General features: G+C 38.0%; 1 protein-coding gene across 1 annotated transcript in view; it reads right to left on the bottom strand.

Moving 5' to 3' along the window:
• The window catches only part of DNAH14 (dynein axonemal heavy chain 14), a 340,072-nt gene that overhangs the window by 91,725 nt on the left and 224,640 nt on the right, over positions 1-23,707 (bottom strand). The window contains 8 exon segments of the mRNA XM_020982026.2: positions 7,500-7,631; positions 13,450-13,574; positions 13,577-13,605; positions 14,798-14,892; positions 16,278-16,403; positions 16,695-16,803; positions 20,047-20,228; positions 21,801-21,989. Coding sequence (XP_020837685.1) covers positions 7,500-7,631; positions 13,450-13,574; positions 13,577-13,605; positions 14,798-14,892; positions 16,278-16,403; positions 16,695-16,803; positions 20,047-20,228; positions 21,801-21,989 — 987 coding nt within the window.

The following is a 23,707-nucleotide window of genomic DNA, read 5'->3' on the forward strand; positions in this document are numbered from 1 at the left end:
ATAGAAAAGGAGAGGAAAGCCAGATATAGTCTGATGTACACCCCAGATGTTGGGAAAACAAAATTTAAAGGATTCAAAGGAAGTATAGATAGGATTCCATGAACCAAAATTCCATAGGGGAAGTCAGCCTAGTAGGAACGGGAGAAACAATAAAACAAAGTCAAAAGAATGAAAAATAAGAGAAGAAAATATGAACTATCTCATCAGAAAAACAACTGACCTAGAAAATAGATCCAGGAGAGATAATTTAAGAATTATTGGACTACTTGAAAGCCACAATAAAAAAAAAAAGAGCCCAGACATCATATTTCAAGAAATTATGAAGGAAAATTGCCCTATTATCTTAGTTCCAAAGGGTAAAATAGAAATAATTCACCAATCACCTTATGAAAGAGATCTCAAAATGGAAACTCCCAGAATATTATAGCCAAATTCCAGAGTTCCCAGGAGAGAATATTGCAAGAAGCCAAAAAGAAACATTCAAATATTGTGGAGACATAGTCAAGATCACACAAGATTTAGCAGCTTTTATATTAAAGGAATGGAGGGCTTGGAATATGATATTCAGGAAAGCAAAGAAGCCCAGATTATAACTAAGAATAACCTATGCAGAAAAACTGAGTATAATCCTTTAGGGGAAAAATGGGTGTTTAATGAAATACAGTACTTCCAAGCATTTCTGATGAAAAGACAAAAGATGAATAGAAAATCTGACATTGAAACAGAAGACCCTAGAGAAACATAAAATGAAAGTAAACATGAACATGAACATAAACATGAATACAATATGAAGAGAAACACGAAAGAGTAATCATAAGGGACTCAAAAAAGTTAAACTGTTTACATTCCAAATGGGAAGATGATACTTAGAACTCCTAAGAGTTCTATCACAATTAGGGCAGTTAGAAGCAGTATAAATAGATAGAGGGCATGGATGTGAGTTGATTATGTTGGGATGATCTCCCCAAAAAATGTAGAGTGAGAAAGAGGGATGCACTAGGAAAATGAGGAAAGGAGAGGTAGAGCAGGGAAAATTTTTTCACATAAAAGGGGCATATTAGGAAGAAGTTTTATAGTGAGAGGGAGAGAAATAGAGATAGTAGGGGGCAATGTTTGATCCTCAGTATCATAGGAATTGGTTCATTTTTTTTTTTGGCTAGGCAATGGGGTTAAGTGACTTGCCAGGGTCACACAGCTACTAAGTGTTACGTGTCTGAGGCTGGATTTGAACTCAGGTCCTCCTGAATCCAGGGCTGGTGCTCTATTTACTGTACCACCTAGCTTCCCCGGGAATTGGTTCAAAAAGTGAAGACTATATATACACCCACAGTTAGGTATAGAGATCTATCTTATCCAATAGAGAAATAGGAGGGGCAGGGGATAAGAGGTATTAGGGAGTGATGATAAAAGGGAGGGCAGATTAAGGGAGGTAGTAGTCAGAAGCAAAATAGTATTTTGAGGAGGGATGGAATAAAAAGAGAGAGAGAAGGAGAAACAACAAAAAATAGGATAGAAGGAAATACACAGCAATCATAATGAAATGTGAGCTAAACTATAAAACAGAAGTGAACAGCAGAATGGATTAGAAACTAGAATCCAACAGTATGTTGTTTATAAGAGACACATTTAAGACAGAAAGTGTCACACACAGACTTAAAATAAAGGGCTGGAGCAAAATTCATCATACTTAAGCTGAAATAAAAAAGGCGGGGGTAGCAATCATGATTTTGAATAAAGCAAGAGCAAAAATTTTTGTTATCGTTCAGTCATTTCAGTCATATTCAACTCTTTGTGACCCCATTTGGAGTTTTCTTGGCAAAGATACTGGAGGGGTTTGCCATTTCCTTCTCTAGCTCATTTTACAGATGAAGAAACTGAGGCAAATGGGTTTAAGTAACTTGCCCAGGGTTACACAACTGGTAAGTGTCTGAGGCCAGATTCAAACTCAGGAAATTGAGTTTTCCTGACTCCAGGCCTAGCACTCTATCTACTGTGCCACCTAACTGCCCATAAAAGTAAAAGTTGACCTAATTAAAAGAGGTAATCTGGGAAGCTACATATTGCTAGAAGGTACCATAGGCAATGAAGTAATATCAAAAAATGTTTAAAGCAAGTTTCTTTGATACAAGGCTCATTTCTCAAATATATAGGGAACTGAGTCAAATTCATAAAAATAAGAGCCATTCCCCAATTGCTAAATGGTTAAAGGATATGAACAGGCGCTTTCAAGGAGAAGAAATCAAAGCTATCTATAGTCACATTAAAAAATGCTCTAAATCACTATTGATTAGAAAATGGCAAATTAAAAAACTCTAAAGTACCACCTCAAATCTTCCAGAAATAGAGGCGGCTAGGTGGTGCAGTGGATAGAGCACCAGCCCTGAAGTCAGAAGGACCTAAGTTCAAATCCAGCCTCAGACCAAACACTTCAAATTTACTAGCTATGTGACCCTGGGCAAGTCACTTAATTCCAATTGCCTGAAAACCAAACCAAACAAAACAAAAATCTTCCAGAAATGACAAATGCTGGAGGGGATGAGGGAAAATGGGTATGTTAATGAACTGTTGGTGAAATAGTGACTGGTCCAACAATTCTGGAGAACAATCTTGAACTATGCTTGAACAGAAGGCTATAAAACTGTGCATATTACTAGGTCTGTACCCCAAGGAGATCAAAGAAAATGACCTATATGTGCAAAAATATTTATAGCACCTCTTTTTGTGGTGGCAAAGAATTGGAAATGAGGGAATGCTTACCAACAGTGGCATATGATTGTGACAGAGTACTATTGTGATGTAAAAAATGATCAGTGGAGTGGTTTCAGAATAACATGGAAAGACCTATAAGAACTGATACAAAGTGAAGTGAGAAGAACCGGGAGATAGGTCATTGTTGAGTAACAGCAATGTTGTAATGATAATCAGCTGTGAAAGACTTGGCTACTCTGGTAAATACAATGATTCAAGACAATTCCAAAGGACTTATGAGGAAAAAATACTACCCAATTACAGAGAGAGAACTGATGAACTGAGTGCAAATTGAGGTATAATTCTCTCTCTCTCTCTCTCTCTCTCTCTCTCTCTCTCTCTCTCTCTCTCTCTCTCTGTCTTTCTCTCCTCTTTCCCTCTCCCTCCTTCTTTCTGACTGATTTGGCTAATATGGAAATGTTTTTGTATGATTTCACACATATAACTGATATCATATTGTTTGCCTTCTGAGTGGGGGGGGAAGAGTGGGAGGAAGAAAATTTGGAACTCAAAATTTAAAAAGAAAAGAATGATAAAAATTAATAAATAACAAATTGGGGAGGAAAGTGATACTGGAATAAAAAGGAAGACCACACTAGGGATAGATAGATTTGAGAGCTGGGAGAGACCTCAGAGACCATCTAATAAAGCCTATATACCCCAAAGGGATCCTCTCTACAATATACCCAAGACATGCAACAATAAAAACTGACAACAGAGAAAAGGCAGCTGCTCAATCTTAGTTTGTTTCTATTTTTCTCTGCCAACGATCACGGAAAACAGAAGAGGTATTACAATATTGGAGAAGGCAAATATACAGATTTTTTTTTAAAAAAGGGTGCAGAAGGAAGGCAGGGATAGAATGGGGCAAATTATCTTACATGGAGAGGTGAGAATGACCTTTTACAGTGAAGAAGTTAGGAGGGTGGGCAATGAGCATTGCTCTAACCTTATTCTCATCAGTATTGACTCAAAGAGAGAATAATATACAGAGTCAGTTGAATATAGAAATCTATCATACCAACAGGGAAATAGGAAGGGAGGAGATTAAAGAGGGTGTGTGTGTGGGGGGGAACTGACATAAGGGAGGGCAGATCAGGGGAAGTGGTAGACAGAAGCAAAACACTGGTCAGGTGGAAAAGGTGAAAGGAGAGGGAGGACATATAGGAGGAATAGGATGGAGGGAAATACACAGGTAGTTATCATAACTGTGAATGTGAATGGGATGAATTCTCCCACACAATGGAAGCAGGTACCACAGTAGATAAAAAAACAGAATCCTACAATATTTTGATTACAAGAAACACACTTGAAGCAGAGAGACACACACAGAACAAAGGTAGGGGGCTTGAGCAGAATCTATTATGCTTCAGTTGAAGGGGAAAAAAAAGCAGGGGTAGCAATCCTGATCTTAAGACAAAGTAAGAGCAAAAATAGATCTAATTAAAAGAGACAAGGAAGAAAGGAAACTACATCTTGCTAAAAGGTACCATAGACAATAAAGCAACCAAATTAGAAGGGCAAGGAATAGTCTATGTGTGAGCTCTATGGAAGGGGAAGAATTCATGATATCAAATAAGAGATAGCATTATGAAATGTAGAATAGATAGTTTTCATCAAATTAAATTGAAAAGCTTTAGCATGAACAATGCCAATGCAACCAAGATTAGAAGGAAAGCAGAAAACTGGGAAACAATCTTTACAGCAAGTCTCTCTGACAAAAGCCTCATTTCTCAAATATGTAGAGAACAGAGTCAAATTTATGAGATATGAGCCAGTCTCCTACTGATAATGGTCAAAGAATATGAACAGGCAGTTTTCAAATGAAGAAATCTTGTTTATAGATATATGAAGAGGTGTTCTCAATCACTTTTGATTAGAGAAATGCAAACTAAAACAACTCTGAGATACCGACTCATACCAACCAAATTGGCTAATGTGACAAAAAAGGAAAATGATAATTAAAAAAATTTTTTTTAGGCAATTGGGGTTAAGTGACTTGCCCAGGGTCAGCTAGTAAGTGTGAAGTGTTTGGTCTGAGGCCAGATTTGAACTCAGGTCCTCCTGACTTCTGGGCCAGTGCTCTATCCACTGTGCCACCTAGCTGCCCCCAAAATGGAAAATGATAAATGTTGGAGAGGATGTGGGAAAATTGGGACACTAATGCACTGTAGGTGGAGGTGTGAACTGATACAACCATTCTGGATTGCAATTTGGAACTATTTCTAAAGGGCAACCAAACTATGCATGCCCTTTGATACAGCAATACCACTACTAGATCTGTATCCCAAAGAGATCATAAAAAAAGGGAAAGGACCTACATGCACAAAAATATTTATAGCAGCCCTTTTCATTGTGGCAAAATATTGGAAACTGGGGGGATGCCCATCAACTGGGAATGGCTGAACAAGCTGTGCTATATGAATGTAAAGGAATACTATTGTGCAATAAGAAATGATGAACAGGCAGATTTCAGAAATACCTGGCAAGACTCGTACAGACTGAAGCAAAGTGAAATGAGCAGAACCAGGAAAACATTGTATCAGCAACATTGTGTGATGATCAACTCTGAATGACTCAGTTCTTCTCAGCAACACAATAATCCAAGACTAGTTCAAAGGATTCTCAAAGGAAAATGCTATCCATATCCAGATAAAGGACTGATGGACTCAGAATGCAGATCAAAGCATATTTTTTTTCACTTACTTCATTCTTTCTTATGGTTTTAAAAACTATGTCAATCTGCCTACCATTTTCAGAAGAGGGAATGATAAGGAGGGAGGCAGAAAACTTTGGAACTCAAAATCTTGTAAAAGTGAATACTAGAAAAAAAGACACCAGTAAAAACTTTTTTTTGAAAAAAGGGAAGACAAGAGGGTCTGCACACTATAACATGGCTTGATTTCAATTCCTATAAGAACTCCATATCTCAAAATATGGTTGGTGAATATCTAGAAAAAGAGCCAGCATGACTTCATCAAGCATAAGTTATACCACACTAACTTCATAATTTTCCAGAGGGTTACTAGAATTATAGAGAAGAGGAGTGCAGTAGCTATAGTTTACCTAAATATTGCTGGGCACAACAGTTTAAGAAGTACAGTGATAGCCTGGAGAGCATATAGACAAAGGCACCTAAGTGAAGAGGGTTGAGTTCATGCCATATAAGGATTGATTGAAGAAAATGAAGATGTCTAGAATGAAGAAGAGAAGACTTGGCTAGACCTGATATTTATACAGGTTCAAAGATCTGAAGGACTCCCATGGAAAAGGAATTAATTTTTTTCTGTTTGGCGACAGAGGGCAGAGCCAGGAATAATGGGTGGGAATTGCAAAGCAGCCAATTTGGGTTTGATGTCAGGAAGACTGTAACAATTAGAGTCGTATAGAAGTGAAGGGGATGACTCAATAAACAGTGTGTTCACCCTTCCTTGGAGGTCCTAAACCAGAGACTAGATGACCATACTTGCTGGGTATATTGTAGTAGAGATTCCTTTTGGGCATGGGCTTGATGAAATGGTCTCTGAGGTCCCTCCCAACTCTCAAAATTCTGTGACTCTGTGTATCCAGAGGACTAAGAGTGCACCATAGCTCCCTCTTCTTGTCAGAATTGTGGTAGGCTATAGATACGGAATGTGACATACATTGTCAGGGTCAATTCATTGGTTTGTTTTAAGTATACCCCCCTTTTTTTGTTACAAGGGAGGATTTTATAGGAAGAAGGAGAAGAGATTAGGAAATGACAGTAATGTTAAAAAAAGGCATCAATAAAACATTTAAAGAATTATAAGTTATAATTATATATATAAAATGTTATAAATATAAAATAATATATTATAATATAAAGTAATATAATATATAATAATAATATAATATAAATAGATTGACTAAAGAGTTTCAGCTAAAGGAACAGAGCATGTTTTTAATGGTGTATATAAACATATATGGAACTATATGCTCAGAAATTTTAATGTGTATATAAAGTACAATGAAAGGATTATAATTTTTCACTGTTGATTTTATCATAAGTACAATAATATATTTAAATTTTCTCTGAAATATATATGGTTATATTTATATGTATATATTACATATATATGCATATATTTGTGTGTATATATTACATATATGCATGTATATTATACAGCTATTTAGTGAGAAATAAGAGATTGATAGCCTGAGTATCTCCTTGCTATTCATGAGATATACAGAGGAAGGTCCTCAGTATACTGGGTAGGCCCTCTCTGGAGGAGTCAAGGAAGTACCTGGAAAAGGAAGTACCTTAGATGGAGGAGCCATACTGTTGAGATCATGGATCTCTTGTAGTATCCTAGTGTGATAGGACTATGGTTCTCATCATTTATCCTATTGTATAGGGATTAGTGTTTCCCAAAAGTTAACAAAGCTGTCCTTGGGACTTAATTGATCCCTGGTGACCTAGGGGCATAAAAAGTCCCACCTATGTGGAGTCAGGGCCCAAACACCTTAGTAGATGTCTTAAGACCATGTGAAGCTTCATATCCTGCCCTGCAGACCAGACAAGCTTCCATGTGGAGAAGAGGTGAGTCCACAGGTAGAGAAGCTAAGGGCTTCTATATCCTTGTTGTATATCCTTGTAACCTACCAAAATTGAACCTCAACTAACAAAATAGTGATGTTAGGTGCACCTTAACACCAAGTACCCCTATAATAAATTCACATTGGAGAAATAATGGCAATACGTCTTGTCCTTTACAAATGAAAAGACGTACCTTCCGTACTTCATGGTAGTTATTTAAAGCTATCACCCACTGGCACATGGAGCAACAGGCAACAGACACTTGAGAAATCTTTGTTGGGTTGAAATCAGGTAAATTTAAATATCTTTTCAGTCTTGCAAATGCCTAGAGGGAATAAAGACAAATAATGAGAAAAGTATTCTGGATTTGACATATCATTCTTGCACATGCATATAATAACTGTTCTTGTTATAGAAAAAAAGGGATTGATTGGAATTTTTTAATCCTTTCTTCTAGAGTAGACTTTTGGCAAATACCTAAATCCAAAAAGATGATAGGGCTATGCTGAAACTATACAAAGAACAAGAGCTTTGCCTTGTATCATGTTCTGTTACTGTTAGAGTTGCTTTGTTATAATTGCCGAGAAGATACTTTTAAAACCATACATATGAATAAACAACTAGGGCATGTAACCTTAAAAAACCAAACCAAATTCAAACTTACTATTTGGGTACAGTAGTGATTCTCTAGCCTGATTGATAGCCAACTAAGCATGTACTATGTACTGGACATTGGACTAAACACTGAGGATACAAATAAAGGCTATCCCTGCTCTCAAGGAGCTCACAATGTTTTCGAGGAGACGATATGCAAACACTACGTACAATCAAGATGCAGACAGAAAACATTCGCGGTGGTCCTTGAGGGACGGCACTAAAATTAAGGAGTCTAGGAAAGATTTCTTGCAGAAGGTGGGACTTTGGTTGAGACTTGAAGGAGGTTAGGAATCTAAGAAGTAGAGATGAGGAGGAAAAGAGTTCCAGACATGGGAGACAGTCAGTGAAAATGCCTGGAGTCAGGAGATGGACCGTTGTGTGTGAGGAGCAGCAGAGAGGCTAGTGTCACTGGATTTGAAGAGTGTATGTATGTTTGTGAGTGGAAAGGAAGGTGTAACAAGGCTGTAAAGGTAGGAAGGAGCCAGGTTATGAAGGGCTCTACAAGCCAAACAGAATTTGATAATTGATCCTGGAGGTAAAAGGAGCCAGGGGAGTTTACTGAAAAGGGGAGTGATGTGATCAGAATTGCGTTTTGAGAAGATCAATTTGACAGCTGAATGGAGGATAGATTGAAGTGGGGAGAGACTTGTGGAAGGCAGACCAACTAGAAGCTACTGCAATAGTCCAGGCATGAAGTGATGAAGACCCGCACCAGGGTGGTAGCATGGTGGGGAAAGAAGGGGAACTTATGTGAGAGATGGTACTCTCTTAGTTGACAACTGATCATATGGGGAACGAGAGTGAGGAGTTAAGTGGTTGCCCCATCTTCAAACTAAGCCCCACAAAGGGTGAAGATTGTATTCTAGTTGAATAAGGCATATAATTATCCTGCTTTAGGCAGCTATACAGACTGGGAAGAGGCCTCCTCAGGCTCTTGGCCTAATCTTCAAAGTCAGAAGGCAAAATCATCGAATGAGCCAAATAATCATAAAGCACAGCACAGTGCCTGGCATGTAGTAGACTCTATAAATGCTTATTCTCTTCCCTCCATCCCTCATCTTTGTTTATGTCTTTTACTCTGCACATAGAACTAGTTACCATTGTTTGTCATTTATTGTATATGCTTTTAGATGAGGAAAATTAATTTTAGTGTGTCATTTGAGTATTCATATTAATTAATTAATAATTAATTAATATTAATTGCCTTCTTTGTACAAAAGGCCACTTCTTATGCAGAGAAACTTCTCCCAGCCCATTCTAGCTAAAAAAAATGTGACCATAGTCCAGCCCCTCCCAAGGCTTGGGCTGGGTTACCCTGTTTCTTCTGTGAGCACAGAAGACCAGCTTGAACTCCTCCATGCTACCAAAGGGCAACCCTTATATCCTTGCTTTCTAATCAAAGTTAGGGGTAACCTGGTCTACAAAGGGGAAACTAAGCCAGGGAGATCCTGGTTAGGGTGGTTTTCCTTGTCCAGATTACTAGAGGCAACTGAGTCTCATGACTTGGGAAATTACTGAACTTCTCTGTGAAACTTCTCAGTTTCCCCACATGTAAATTGATATAATAGTAGCACCCACTTCCCAGGGTTTTTGTGAAGATCAAATGAGGTAATGTTTGTAAAGCACATTGCAAACCTTAAAATACTATCTAAACGCTAACTGTTATTATAATTATTATCAGGGCAAGCAGCTAAGAAGGAGGGGAGACCCAAGCTTTAACACCCTCCGGGAAAGTCTGAGCAGAATGGGAAGGCAAAGCTTCCAGGTAAAGAAGAGGTCTCTGGGATGGGGATACAAAGGAATCTCCAAGGTTTGATCCTCCAGCAGGAATTTAGGGTTTGATTCTCTTCTCCGCCCTCTTCTGCCTAAAGTCTGCCTCATCTACTCTTTTCCCTGATCAGACTGTGCTTTGAGAGAGAGGAGAGAGAATTTGTCAAAGCATTTTATTTCCCCCATAGGAGCACAAGGCAATTCCTCTACGTGACCTAAGGGCCTGGAATGCCTACATCTTGCCTCAAAGGGCAGCCCACCACACTTTCAACCTTGTTGTCCTTGAAAAAGACAATATATGAAGCCAAAGTCCCGAGGATTAGAGAGGCAGTGGTCCCTAGGAGTGCAAAGACTTCCAGCGGGGGCTGAGAGGCTGACTCCTTTCCTTGACCTTGTCCTGCTTCAGATTCCCCCTATTTGGGGAATTACCTATTAGGTAAGACTGTTTCCCAATTCACTATTGGTACTGATACTGCTGGGAATCACAGTTGCTGGACATCCCAGGTGGTAAGGCATTCTGTGTGGTCTCCAAAGGTCCCCACTGTTTGATTAGAAGGCACCCCTTGCCAAATTGGAGTCAGACTGAGGAGCTTTTTGCCCTACTCCCAGGCTGGGCCATATCTCAGATCCCATCAGATGTGGCCTCTGACCTCAGCCTCTCTATCTCCAGAGAGTTGGCCTCTTCCACAAGGGTCAATCTCTTCTGGTTTCCTCTCATGCTCTGTCCCCTTTTGCTTAGTGGCCTCTCCCAACCTTCTCTTTTATTTTTTAAAAATTAATTTATTTTGAATTATCAACAATCACTTCCATAAGCTTTTGAGTTTTAAATTTTTCTCTACCTCCCTTCCCACCTCTCTCCCCAAGACAGCGTGCAATCTGATATAGGCTATACATATATACTCCTATTAAGCATATTTTCACATTAGTGATGTTGTAAGTAAGAATTAGAACCAATAGGAGGAACCACCAGAAAGAGGAAACAAAACACAACAGAAGAAAAAAAATAGCAAAGAATATGCTTCAATCTGCATTCAAACTCCATAGTTCTTTCTTCTTTGTGGATAGCATTTTCCATTATGAGGCTTTTGGAGATGTCTTGGATCCTTGTATTGCTGAGAAGGGTTAAGTCTATCAATATTAGTCATTGCATAATATGTCTATTACTGTGTACAACATTCTCTTGGTTCTGCTCATTTCACTCAGCATCAGACCATACAAATCTTTCCAAGTTTTTCTGAAGTTCATTTCCTCATAATTTCTTATAGCACAATAGTATTCCATTACATTCATATACCACAACTTGTTCAGCCATTCCCCAATTGATGGGCATCCTCTCAATTTCCAATTCTTTGCCACCACAAAAAGAGCTGCTATAAATATTTTTGTACATGTGGGTCCTTTTCCCATTTGCATGATCTCTCTGGGATACAGCCCTAGAAGTGCTATTGCTGGGTCAAAGGGTATGCACATTTTTATAGCCCTTTGGGCATAGTTCCAAATTGCTCTCCAAAATTGTTGGATCATTTCACAACTCCACCAACAATGCATTAGTGTTCCAATTTTCCCACATCTTCTCCAACATTTATCATTTTTCTGTTTTGTCATGTTGGCCAATCTAATAGGTGTGATGTGGTACTTCAGAGTTGTTTTGATTTGCATTTCTCTAATCAATAATAATTTAGAGCATTTTTTCATATGACTATAGATGGCTTTAATTTCTTCATCTGAGAACCGCCTGTTTATATCCTTTGACCATTTATCAATTGGGGAATGACCTGTATTCATATAAATTTGACTTAATTCTCTATATATTTTAGAAATGAGGCCCTTATCAGAGAGACTGGTTGTAAAAATTCTTTCCCAATTTTCTACTTTCATTCTAATCTTGGTTGCATTGGCTTTGGTCTGTGCAAAAACTTTTCAATTTAATGTAATCAAAGTTATCCATTTTGCTTTTGATAACGTTCTCTATCTCCTGTTTGGTCATGAATTCTTCTGTTCTCCATAAATCTGATAGGTAAACAATTCCTTGTTCTCCCAGTTTGCTTACAGTATCAGCCATTATATCTAAATCATGAACCCATTTTGACTTTATTTTGATATATGATGTGAGATTTTGATCTATGCCTAGTTTCTGCCATACTCTTTTCCAATTTTCCCAGCAGTTTTTGTCAAAGAGTGGATTCTTATCCCAGAAACTGGGGTGTTTGGGTTTATCAAATAATATATTACTAAAGTCATTGACTGTTGTGTCTTGCATACTTAACCTATTCCACTGATCCACCACTCTATTTCTTAGCCAGTACCAAGCAGTTTTGATGATTGCTACTTTATAATACAATTTAATATCTGGCATGGCTAGGCCACCTTCCCTTGCATTTCTTCTCATTAGTTCCCTTGATATTCTGGACCTTTTGTTCTTCCAAATGAATCTTATTATTTTTTCTAACTTTATAAAATAAGTTTTTGGTAGTTTGATTGTTATGGCACTGAATAAGTAAATTAGCTTAGGTAGAATTGTCATTTTTATTATGTCAGCTAGGCCTACCCATGAGTAACTGATGTTTTTCCAATTATTTAGATATGACTTTATTTGTGCGAAAAGTTTTTCGTAATTGTGTTCATATAGTTCCTGGGTTTGTTTTGGTAGGTAGACTCCTAAATATTGTATAATGTCTACAGTAAGTTTAAATGGAATTTCTCTTTCTATCTCTTGCTGTTGGGCTTTGTTGGTAATATATAGAAATGCTGATGATCTACGTGAGTCCACCTTCTCTTTTAAAGGAAGCCCTGTAAATATCCCTTTCAATTCCTCCATTCTAGGGCATTTCCCCATCCACTGAGCACATCTCTGACCTCTACTTACATTTTCATTTGTGAATCTCCCCATCATTCTAAATTTTTCCAAAGTTGGGCCATAGACCAAGTCTATCTTGCCCCTACTGAAAGCTTACCAGTCTAACTTTATTTTCTTTTATCATTTAAGTAGATCCTAAAAGCCTCAATGAATTTTTTTTCCTGGATTTATGTTAGAGGAATTGATTGGTTCAGAACTTTCAAGAGGCAGCATGATTTAGGGAATACAGTGTGGTTCAGTGGACTGAATTTGAAGTCAAGATGACCTGGGTTCAAATCCCACCTCACATATTTACTAGCTGTGTGACCCTGGGAAAGTCATTTAAACTTCCTGTGCCTCAGTTTCTTTACCTACAAAATGAGGAGATTGTACTGACTGGCCTCCCAGGTACCTTCTTTTGGAGTCAGAGTACCTGGGTTCAAATCCTAGCATTGCAATTCAATGATGTGACCTTGGGAAAATCACTTGACCTCTCAGTTTCCTCATTTGTAAAATGAAAGGATTGGACCTAAGATCCCTTCCTGCTCTAAATCCTACACCATTAGCTAGTTTGAACACAGAACTTTCTTGGTTACCCAGGGGTGGGGAACTTGCGGCCTCGAAGCCACCTGTGGCCCTCTAGGTCCTCAAGCATGGCCTTTTAACTGAATCCAAACTACACAGAACAAATCCCCTTAATAAAAGGATTTGTTCTGTAAAACTTGGACTCAAGCAAAAGCCTGCGCTCAAGGACCCAGAAGGCCACATGTGGTAGAGCCTATACCTTTATTTACATCAATGATACGTGTACCTTTCCCTTCTAAGCCAAATGTATGCTTTGAACTATGCTGTTTATGTAGCTCTTGAATTCCTTCCTTACCTTTTCAGGTATACTGTCCTTGTCCAGGTTAGTCAATTTTTTGAGGAATCCAGGATCTGCAAGGAGTAGTTTTGCAGTTGCCCAGTTAGGTTTCTTTTCTAGAAGGACACAGACTGCATTCATGATAGGACGAGATAGGGTGGATGTGTATACACTCTGTAACAGAGCCAACAACTCAAGTCAAAAAACATTCAATGTCTGCTTTATGACAAGCATGCTGGAGTCTGAGGCTACAAAAGATGAAAATAACACAGCTCTTGTGTTTAAGGAGCTCTCATTCTACTGAGCACCATGACATACATTCCAATACTCTAATACTCAAACGAATCACAGATTTCCTCCTTTTGGAACATCCCTCCAATTATGTGGAATGCTGTCCATCTGTGGCTGCCCATCCTCTATGACTCTTGTCCATAGCCTCCCATACCTTTGCCATAGGCATCCACCTAATGTGCTAGAGATCTTTGTAGATTTCTCCAGAAATCTGAAGGGGACCAGTGGCTGTCCACCTGCCATCCCTTTGTCTCACTATATGATCACCCCATCTTCTATTCCTATCATACATTTCCTTGATGATATTTTTTATTCCTATTATTTAAAGTTCTTCTTTGGTTATAGGTTGCAGCCTTCTCCCATCTACTGTGAGTCCCTGCATTGCCCTCTGTGTGATATTCATTTCAAATTCCTCAGACACTGTTAGGTTCTGTTTTGTTTCCGTAGAGCAAAACTGGTAGAATGTGGTATTAAAAAACATGTTTCCATGTGAAACTTTGGGTCATTTAAAGAATTTTCCACTAGGCTTTCTCATTATATCAGAAGGCTTTTAGTAGGATAGGGGCATCTACTTGAAAGTTTAATTACTCTGTCATCTGGTGCATTAGGTGCTGATTTGAAGTGACTGGGCTTGGGAATTTGTTTGAAACCTGGCTTGCTTAAATATTTGTGTATTGATTGAGAGTCTGGTGTCCAATCAGTCCATCAATAAGCATTGATTAAGTGCCTCTATGTGCTGGGCACTGTTAGGCACTAGGGCACTCATTAGGTACTCATTTTTAAAAACAAAATGAGACAGTCTCTGTCTGCAACTACCTTATATCCATTTGGGAACATAAATCTAAATATATTCATTTAAAACTGAATACACCATCATATTTTAAAATGCTCATTTACATGTAATTGTTAGCTTTTTTGATTTAAAGAAACTTAGAAAAATGGTGAGTCATACAGGGGTAGGAGGAAAACTGGAATAATATTAACTCATAAAGGTCATTATTTTAGGGCTATCAATGAATACTTAAAAGAATTAAATAGTGAATTTAGAAAGTAAATAACGAACTTGGAAAATTACCTTAATTCAGATATGGCACTTTTATCTAGGGCATTCAGAGCTATAATTGCCTCTTCAAAAGCTGGTATCACATTACTTAGCTCTTCTTGTGTTTTCTACGGTAAAGATGCAACACCAAAAATGTGACTATTAGTTGTAGTTAATAAATGGCAAACAAGAATACTCATTGACTGAACACAGAATATCATTAGTTGTATTTATTTGCATTATAACTTTATTATTTTAAGTAGTGTATTACAGATATACAATATATGCAGATAATGGAGAGAATGAGAAGGGCAAAGAAAAAAGGGAGAAAGGCAGAAAAAAAGAGGGAAAAGAAAGAGATAGGACAGAAAGAAACAAAAGGGGAGAGAAGAGATACAGGGAGAAGGCTAAAGATAAAATTTCTATCCATTGAAAGCACAAAATTAGAGAGCAGAAAACATCAGTAGTTCTCATGAAATAAATGAAAAATTTTAACATTTACTAGCTCAAAGTTGGACAATGAGTTTTCCTAGAGAAGCAAAGTTTCCTAATAACTGAAGGTTAACCCTGCCACACTTTTTGAGGAAAATCTTTCTAGAAATGTTTAAAGTTTAAATAGTTCTACCTTTGTGATTACTCATTAATTTAACAAATGTTTGCTAAGCCTTCCTACATGCAAGACACTTACATTATTGTAGTAGTGCTAAGTTGTGCACAATAAGGGTGGAAGAGACTACAAATGGTGATATCAACAGACAATCTCAAGGCTGGTTTTAACTGTCTTTATTTTTGAATAGTAGGAGAGGCAAGATATAAATGAGAAATGCTTGGTGTAAAAAAAGACTTTAAGAAACGGTACTCCTCTAACACCTCTCCCCTTGACCACTTAAATTTTTCTCCCCCTAGGATCAATATCCTTAAGTGCAAATCCTGGATCTGAAAGGGTCACATGAGCTATATGTCATATCATTTAACTTCTCTGAACTTTAGTATACCTATCTGTGAAATGGGAATAAAAATACTTCTCCTACTCCACCTGATACATATATTGTGAGGAATACTTTTATATGTTTTATACATTTTTATAATTCCTGGTGCAAGGGAGCAATTAAGGTGAACCTGGAAGGATAGACTCTACTTTTTCTTTTTTAAATTATTTTTATTCTGAACTTAAACACCAGATAAAATAGGTATTTTCATATGTATAATAAAACAGGAAAAGAGAGTTATGCATGAAAAGCTGCAAGTTTCTAATATGTATTTACAACTTACTTTACTTCTAAATTACATAATAAATTTAACTTTAATAATGATGATGATGATGAATTCCAGAGTTAGATGAGATCTCGGAGAACATTTAGTCCAGCCACTTCATTTTCTTGAGGTTAACTGAACTGGCCAGTGTTACATGTTTGTAAAACTCATGTTCTGAGAGGCAGAATCCAACTCTGTTTAACTCAGTATGTAGGACATTATGGGTGTGTGGAATTATTTTGATGGAATTCAATACTACCTCAGAATACTCTTCTACAATTTGCATTTCCTTAACCATCAGTTCTTCATCCCCTTTTACAAGGATCTGTACTTGCTGCACAATTTGTGAGTCTCTCCGTAATTTTTCCATGAGGATCTCTGTTTCCTAAAGAAAAAGAAACTAAAACTACATATTTTTTCTGAGAATCCATCTGAAACAAATCAAAGTTTTCAATATTCCAGGAGTTAGCAAATTTATCAAAGCAACCAGGATGCATTTGTGTCTTGAGAAGATTAATACAGAGCAAAATTTCCTTCAGATAATACATGTGAAGAACAATGATAGGAATTGATTTTATAATAATATAAAGATCTCAAGCTACCAAAACAAACTCCTGACTTATGTCTTAAAGATGCAGGAAACCCATAATTAACATCTATTTCCAACCAAGTATACCTTAGTTTTTTGTTCTATTTGAGGACCGAGGATGAGAAGCTCTTCATGCATTTTCGAAATTTGTGTTGATGCTTCCAGAATCTTTGAGAGGCCATTATTAAAACGTTCCCTGAAAAAAGCAAATATCAAACATCTGTTAAGTGGGGTTTTTGTGTATCCTTTTATCTGACCTATTTACTGGAAGAAAACAGCACTGAATTTTTAAACCATTTACATCAGGAATACAGCTTAGAAACACTCCAGAATTTGAAGATGATGACTATCAGTCACCAGAATTTCTCAAGTCCCCACTGTGTACCCCGCATAGTAGTACAAGCTCAGGGGGTGTTTCCATGGAAACAGAAGACATGGCTCCTGCCTGTGAGGAGTTCATAATCTCCAGGGGAGATAGGATATCATGATATATAGAAAGAAAAATATTAACAAGTGCAAAATGTACAATTGCACGTCATTAGATACAGGAGGTTTGTGGTTACTGAGAGGATGAGCTTCAATTTCAGGGATGCCTAGGAGGCTTCTATCTTACAAAATGAAATCCCCATTTGATTTAGTGATGCTTAAAATCCCTAAATTAGAACTGTTCTCTGTTGGCTTAAGCCAAATGGAACCTTTGTCAATTGCTTGCTACAATGTGAGGCATTGTGGGAGATACAAGAAGTGTTAAGATAAGATTTCTACCATAATGAAACATGCATTTTAATTGGTTAGATGGGATTAACATACATGAATCAATAGTACATGACAGAATATTGTAAAATGCTATATCATATGGTATACTGGACACAGGAGTTTGGAAATTAACTTTAGTCCCAGAGAAGTAATCAAATCAATAAGGACATTGGCTCATACATTTACATCTGTAAGGGACCTTAGAGGCTACTGAGTTTACCCTTCTCATTATATAGCTGAGGAAACAGAAGCTAACACAGATGAAGTGACTTATCCAGAGTCATGTAACTGGTAAATGTTTGAGGCAGGATTCAATCTTCAGTATTCTTGATTATAAGTCTAGCACTCTTCTCAGAGTGTTGCTTGGCTTTGATGAGGGATGCCAGAGCTGAGAAATATTAGAATTACATTCCAATGGGTAGGGTAAGGAGTGATCCTAATAACAACTGGTATTATCAGAAGATTATTTCTTCTTGTTCTTGTTCTTCTTGTTCTCCTCCTCCTCCTCCTCCTCCTTCTGACAATTTGTCTGAAATGAAGGAGAGCCACTGAAACTCTGTCTGAAGCGAATCCAGGTGAGCCATGGGTGTGTGTGCGTGTGGGGGGAAGGTGGCAGTGCAGAGTTTCATCCATCCCACGGTACTGGAGGGGCTAAGATGGCCATGGGAAAGGGTAATAGGACCCTGGGGGTACATATTTTATCCCTCAAATTTGGGGATGGTGGTTGCTGCTGGAAGAACATGTCCTGCCTCAAAAGTACATCACCTTCCCAGGAAGCAAGCACCCTGTCCCCATTAAATTCCCTTTATTCTGTGCTAGTTTCAACACTAAATGTAGCTATCATTATCTTCATTTTACAGATGAAGAGATTGAGTTTTAGAGATGTTTAGTGACTTGCCCAGGTATATAGGGAGTAAATTGCTTTTGTGGACAATTCCTCTTCACAAAAAGACTGGGCGTCCCTGCCCCAGGCAGCATGGTGATGGTGTAGTGTAAATGGCACTGGAAAAGGAATTAGAAAGTGTAGTTTTTAATCCTGGTTGCATTACTCAGTAGCTGTGTGATTTTTGACAAGATGCAACCTCTTTGAAATTCAGGTTCCTGGGCATAAGAGCTGTCCTTGCCTAACTTACAGAGACATTGTGAGGTCAACAAGTATTTATTAGGTACCTGCTATATACCAGGCACTACTCTAAGCTATGGGATTCAAAGAAAGGCAAAAACAGTCCCTGCCTTCAAGGAACTTACCTTCTAATGGAAAAACAATGTGTAAATAATGAGGCACATACAAGATAGATAAATAAGACATGCAAGGTAAACTGAGAGAGGAAGGTGCTAGCAGAAAAGAAAGACCAAGAAAGGTCTCCTGCAGAAAATGGAGTTTGTCTTGCGACCTGAAGGAAGCAGCTAAGAGGAGGTGAGGGGACAGAGCATTCCAGGCATATGGTAACGCCACCCAGTACAAAGGCATGGTCAGTGGGGCTGGATTGTAGAGTTTGTGGAGGGAGGCCTGGAAAGTTAAGAATAGCCAAGTTATGAAGAGTTTTGAAGGTCAGATGGGATTTTCTTGATCCTGGATGTAACAGGGAGCTATTCCAGTAACTTGTAGAGAAAGGTGGTGACATGGTCTGACTTGGCTTTAGGAAAATCACTTTGATACCTGAATAGAGGATGTCAGGCAGTGGGGAGAGATCTGTGGCAGAGAGATCAGTTAGAAGGCTATTGTAATTGTCCAGGTGAGAGGTGATGAGGGACAATGTCAGTGGATCGAAGGGGAGGTATATGAGAGACTGTGGGAAGGTAGACTATGAGAGGATTTGGCAATGTGAGTGTGAGTATGCTTTGAAAATGATAAAATGTTTTAAGCATCTACCAGGTGCTAAGCATGGAAAATTTTTTTTTCTCTCTTTGGGGGATATGTATACAGTGTTATGTTTGACTTCAGAGTTGCTGTGTGAACGTATGAACATAGATAAACATACTGTGAACATATAGTGAGTGATAGACATTTTCCTTGGCTCATGCAAAGCTTTGAAGGGTATCTATACCTGTATAACACTTTCTCATTTAATATTCCAAGGATCTACAATTTCAATCCAGGTAGGTGATCTCTCTCTATGGATGCACACTGATCATAACTCCTATACACCTTAGGAGACATTCTCTATGAATTTCTGAGATCAGTTTTTACAATAATAGCTTATGTTTTATAGGCTTTTTCAGTTTACAAATTACTATGCTTACAACTCATTACTCTCAATTTACTGGCTAGGAAACTGGAGTTTAGAGAGGCTAAATTTGCCCATGGTCCTGTGGTTAACATCTATGAAAGTCAGGATTTCAAACATAGGTCTTCTGAGGCAGAAGCATAGCAAAATGGAAAGCTGTGGAGTTGGTGGGCCTGGCTTCACATCTCATCCATGTCACTGATTAGTCATGTGACCATGGGCATATCACTTTCCCTCTCTGGGCTACAGTGTCCTTATCTGTTAAATAGTTGACTCTTATGATCTCTTTCCTTTCTCAATTTGTGATTCTGTGATTCCAAGTCCACTACAGAACACTACTTCTCTATTTTTCCACCATGACGGGAATTGGGGCTCAGTATTTGCTTAATCTCTGAGAGTACCATGGTAAAGATGTATTATGTATTTCTGATTTGATTTTGACTTTAAATTCTCACCTTTTGATCACCATTTTCCTTTCCCTTGATTTCAAGATGTGTGTGAAGGTATCTATGAAGTGCAGATAGCTACTTGGAGTGATATAATAATGTCTTTTAGTTTCCTCCCGAAATTTGGTATTAATATCAGCAATACTACGGTGGAACTGAACACACGTTTGGGCGAGTGTTGGTATTAAATCCTGTAAAAGAATAATTAGGAAAAAATAACTGACTGAAACAGAGGAAAAAGAACATTTCATGAAATCTTTAATATATGAGGCATTCCTAATTGCTTTAAATTAGTTTATCAGTACTCTGGTCTAGGATACCCCAAGGGAATGGGATACATAGAAAATCTGGTGATTGGTGTATTGAGTGGTGGAGGTGGGGGAGGGAGCAATGAGAAAGAGGGAAAAACCACAGCAAAGAATGATGTCAATCACAGCTTTTCCTTTCTCTTCAATTGATATCACCTAAGAATTTAGGAGTTCTCTTTGAGGGTAGCTACAGGGATGTAATCCTCTCCTTACCTCCTAGGTTTCATCCCAGTAGTAATTCCCAGGCCAACGCAAAAAAATGACTACAGGCAGAAGAAATTGTAAAGGCATCAATTCCATACTTAGAAATTTAAGGATTGGGGAAAACTTCTGGCTTCTATAGATGTGGCTACTCCCTCTAAATTGTGACTACTTTACAAGTTAGATAGTCTTCATGAGTTGTCATAGTCGAAAAACAAGTCATCATCTGATGGCCAAATTAGTGATGAGATTTTTTTTTTCTATTTAGCTAGGTTGGTCCTTGGACAAGAGACCTACAGTCCATCCCTGGACCAGTCTTGGAAATCTCTTGAATTTTATCAGAGGAAATACTTTGCTGGCAAAGTCTTTGGGAACCCAGAGCTATCTCTCAGTCACAATGAGGCATTGAAGGACTTCCACATGGCACATACCCAATAAAGATAGGCAAATACAGGTACAGGATGGAGTCCTGCTTTGTCCAAGTTGGGAGGTAAGTCTTGTTTTATCCTTGGTCCTAGATCCCTCTTTGGATGTGACCAATGTTCTTCTGTGTTAGCCTGTGATGTCTGTACTATCTTTTCATTCCCCTCCAGTCTCTATTCTTGGTCCATCTGTGCTTGCATACTTGAGGGAATAGTTCTCTTATTGGTTCCCCAGGTTCTGTGTCATGCCCAAGTGAGATGGCACCCCTGTACATCTGTAAGGGTCTCCGGCTGTTGCTGAATTACCTTAACTCTTCCTCTCTTCCTTTAGCTGTCACTTGGTGGGCTGTCCCTCTTCCCATTCTAGTTTCTTGCCTACCCATTGTGTGGTATGAACAAAGTAAGCCTATTTGCATGGGTAGCTTGTGACACTCTCATCATTTTACAATCCTGTCTTGCCTCTAATCTGTTTGGATATCTTAATAGTCATTGACAAAAGAGTATAACATAGAAAATAACAACAGCCTGATCCTTGAGGCTATCCAGAAAGGCACAACAAGGGAAGGGGGGAAAGACCCCCTCCCTTCCCTGGCGGCTTTTATTTATACCTGGGATCACTATCTTCTATCCCTGGAGGTGGAGGTAGAATGTGGGTAGGAGGATAAATCTGAAGAAATGGATATTGACGTGTTGGGGTATGGTTGACAATAAACTGCTCTGCACCCAGGATCTACAAATGTGCTCAGATGCTACCAACAAATAAACATTTGTACTTTGATATTGTTTTGAGAGGGTTTAAAAACACATTTTCAGTTTTTTCTTTAAGCGTTACCTCTTGGGTGTCCAGGCCATGTTTTTGCTTTAAATGAGTCACAGCTACAGTAAAAAGAGCTTCTTCAGGCCACTTCTCATACCAATCGACTGTGCTGCAAGTAATCAAGGCTGGGTACGCACGACAATTTCGGCGGAAATTGGGCCCTGCAGGACTTACAGTCATAAAAATATGAAGATTTTTGCAATTCTCTGAATAGGAATGGAAAAGGATGAATTAAGTTGGTTACATGATGAGAAAATGTTATACTAAAAATTTGTTTCAATTCTATCTTTCAAGGGATATAATTTTCAAATAGGAGACAATTAATTTTGTTGTTTCACTGTTGTAAAGCTGAAAGGCTACCACCAAACTACAGAATTTCAGAGCTGGAAGTGGACACCTCACCCAACCTGCACCTGGATGAGGGCCCCCCTCTGTAACTTACTCATCAAGTCACAATCTAGCCTTTGCTTGAAGACCCTCAGTACAGGAGAGCCCACCACACCTGAGGCACCCCGTCCTACCTTCTTTTTTTAGCTTTTAAAAAAAAGTTGCATGCCCAATTCATTGATCTGTTCTTTCTCTCTTTTATTGATATATGCATTTAGAGATATAAATTTTCCTCTAAATATTGCTTTGGCTGCATCTCATAAATTTTGGAATGTGGTCTTATTGCTGTCATTCTCTTTAATGAAACTGTTGATTGCTTCTATGATTTCTTCTTTGACTCACTCATCCTTTAGGATTAGATTATTTAATTTCCAATTAATTTTTAATCCATGCTTCCACAACCCTTTATTGAATGTAATTTTTACTGTATTATGATCTGAAAAGGGTGCATTTAACATTTCTGTTTTTCTGCATTTGGTTGTGAGAGTTTTATGCACAAATACATGGTGAATGTTGCCACGGTGAACACGTGAAGTTGCCATGAACAGCTGAGAACAAGGCTTACTCCTTTCTATTCCCATTCAGTTTTCTCCAGATATGTAACTTTTCTAAGATTGTATTCATCTTCTTAATTTATTTCTTATTTATTTTGTGGTTAGATTTATCTAGCTCTAAGAAGGGAAAGTAGAGGTCCTCTGCTAGTAGAGTTTTACTGTCTATTTCCTCCTATAATTAAACTCTTCCTTTAAGAATTTGGATGCTATACTTTTTGGTGTATAAATGTTTAGTATTGATATTACTTTATTGTCCATGGTGCCTTTTAGCAAAATGTAGTTTCCCTGCTTATTTCTTTTAAATGTATTTTTACCTTTGCTTTGTCTGAGATCGTGATTGCTACCCCTTTTCTTTTTAATCTCAGCTAATGCATAATAGATTCTGCTTCAGTCCCTTATTTTAACTCTGTGTGTCTATTGGATTCTGCTTTCTAATTTTTCTGCTATCTGCTTCCATTTTATGTGTAAGTTCATCCCATTCACATTCACAGTTATGACTGCTAACTGTATACTTCCCTTTATTCGACTTTCTCCTGTTTATTCTTCTGTCTCTCTTTTTATGCTATCCCTTCTCTAAAGTTCATTTTGCTTCTGATTGCCTTCTTTTATCTTTTATCACTCACCCCTTCTCTTATCTCCTTCTCCCACTACTTCTTTGTTGAGTAAGATAGATTTCTATCACCAGTTGATTGTATACACAAGTACGTATGTATAGAATTTTTTTATGCTCTTTGAATCAATTTAGATGTAAGTGAAGTTCAAGCATTGTCTACCACAAACCCCACCATTTTCCCTTTCACTGTAGAAAGTTTTCCTTGTATGCCTCTTTTATGTGAGATAATTTTCTCCATCTCAGCTCTTGAACTATGACCCAGAAGTAGGTTATAGGCAATGGATTTGCCGAACAGCAAATCCTGTGTCCAGGGTTAGCATAGGAGTCCCTTGTAACTTCATTATGATCAGTTGCCAGATTCCTTTACT

Source organism: Phascolarctos cinereus, unplaced genomic scaffold (genome assembly GCF_003287225.1).
Source record: "Phascolarctos cinereus isolate Bilbo 61053 unplaced genomic scaffold, phaCin_HiC Scaffold_5;HRSCAF=322, whole genome shotgun sequence".
NCBI classification, from domain to species: Eukaryota; Metazoa; Chordata; class Mammalia; order Diprotodontia; family Phascolarctidae; genus Phascolarctos; species Phascolarctos cinereus.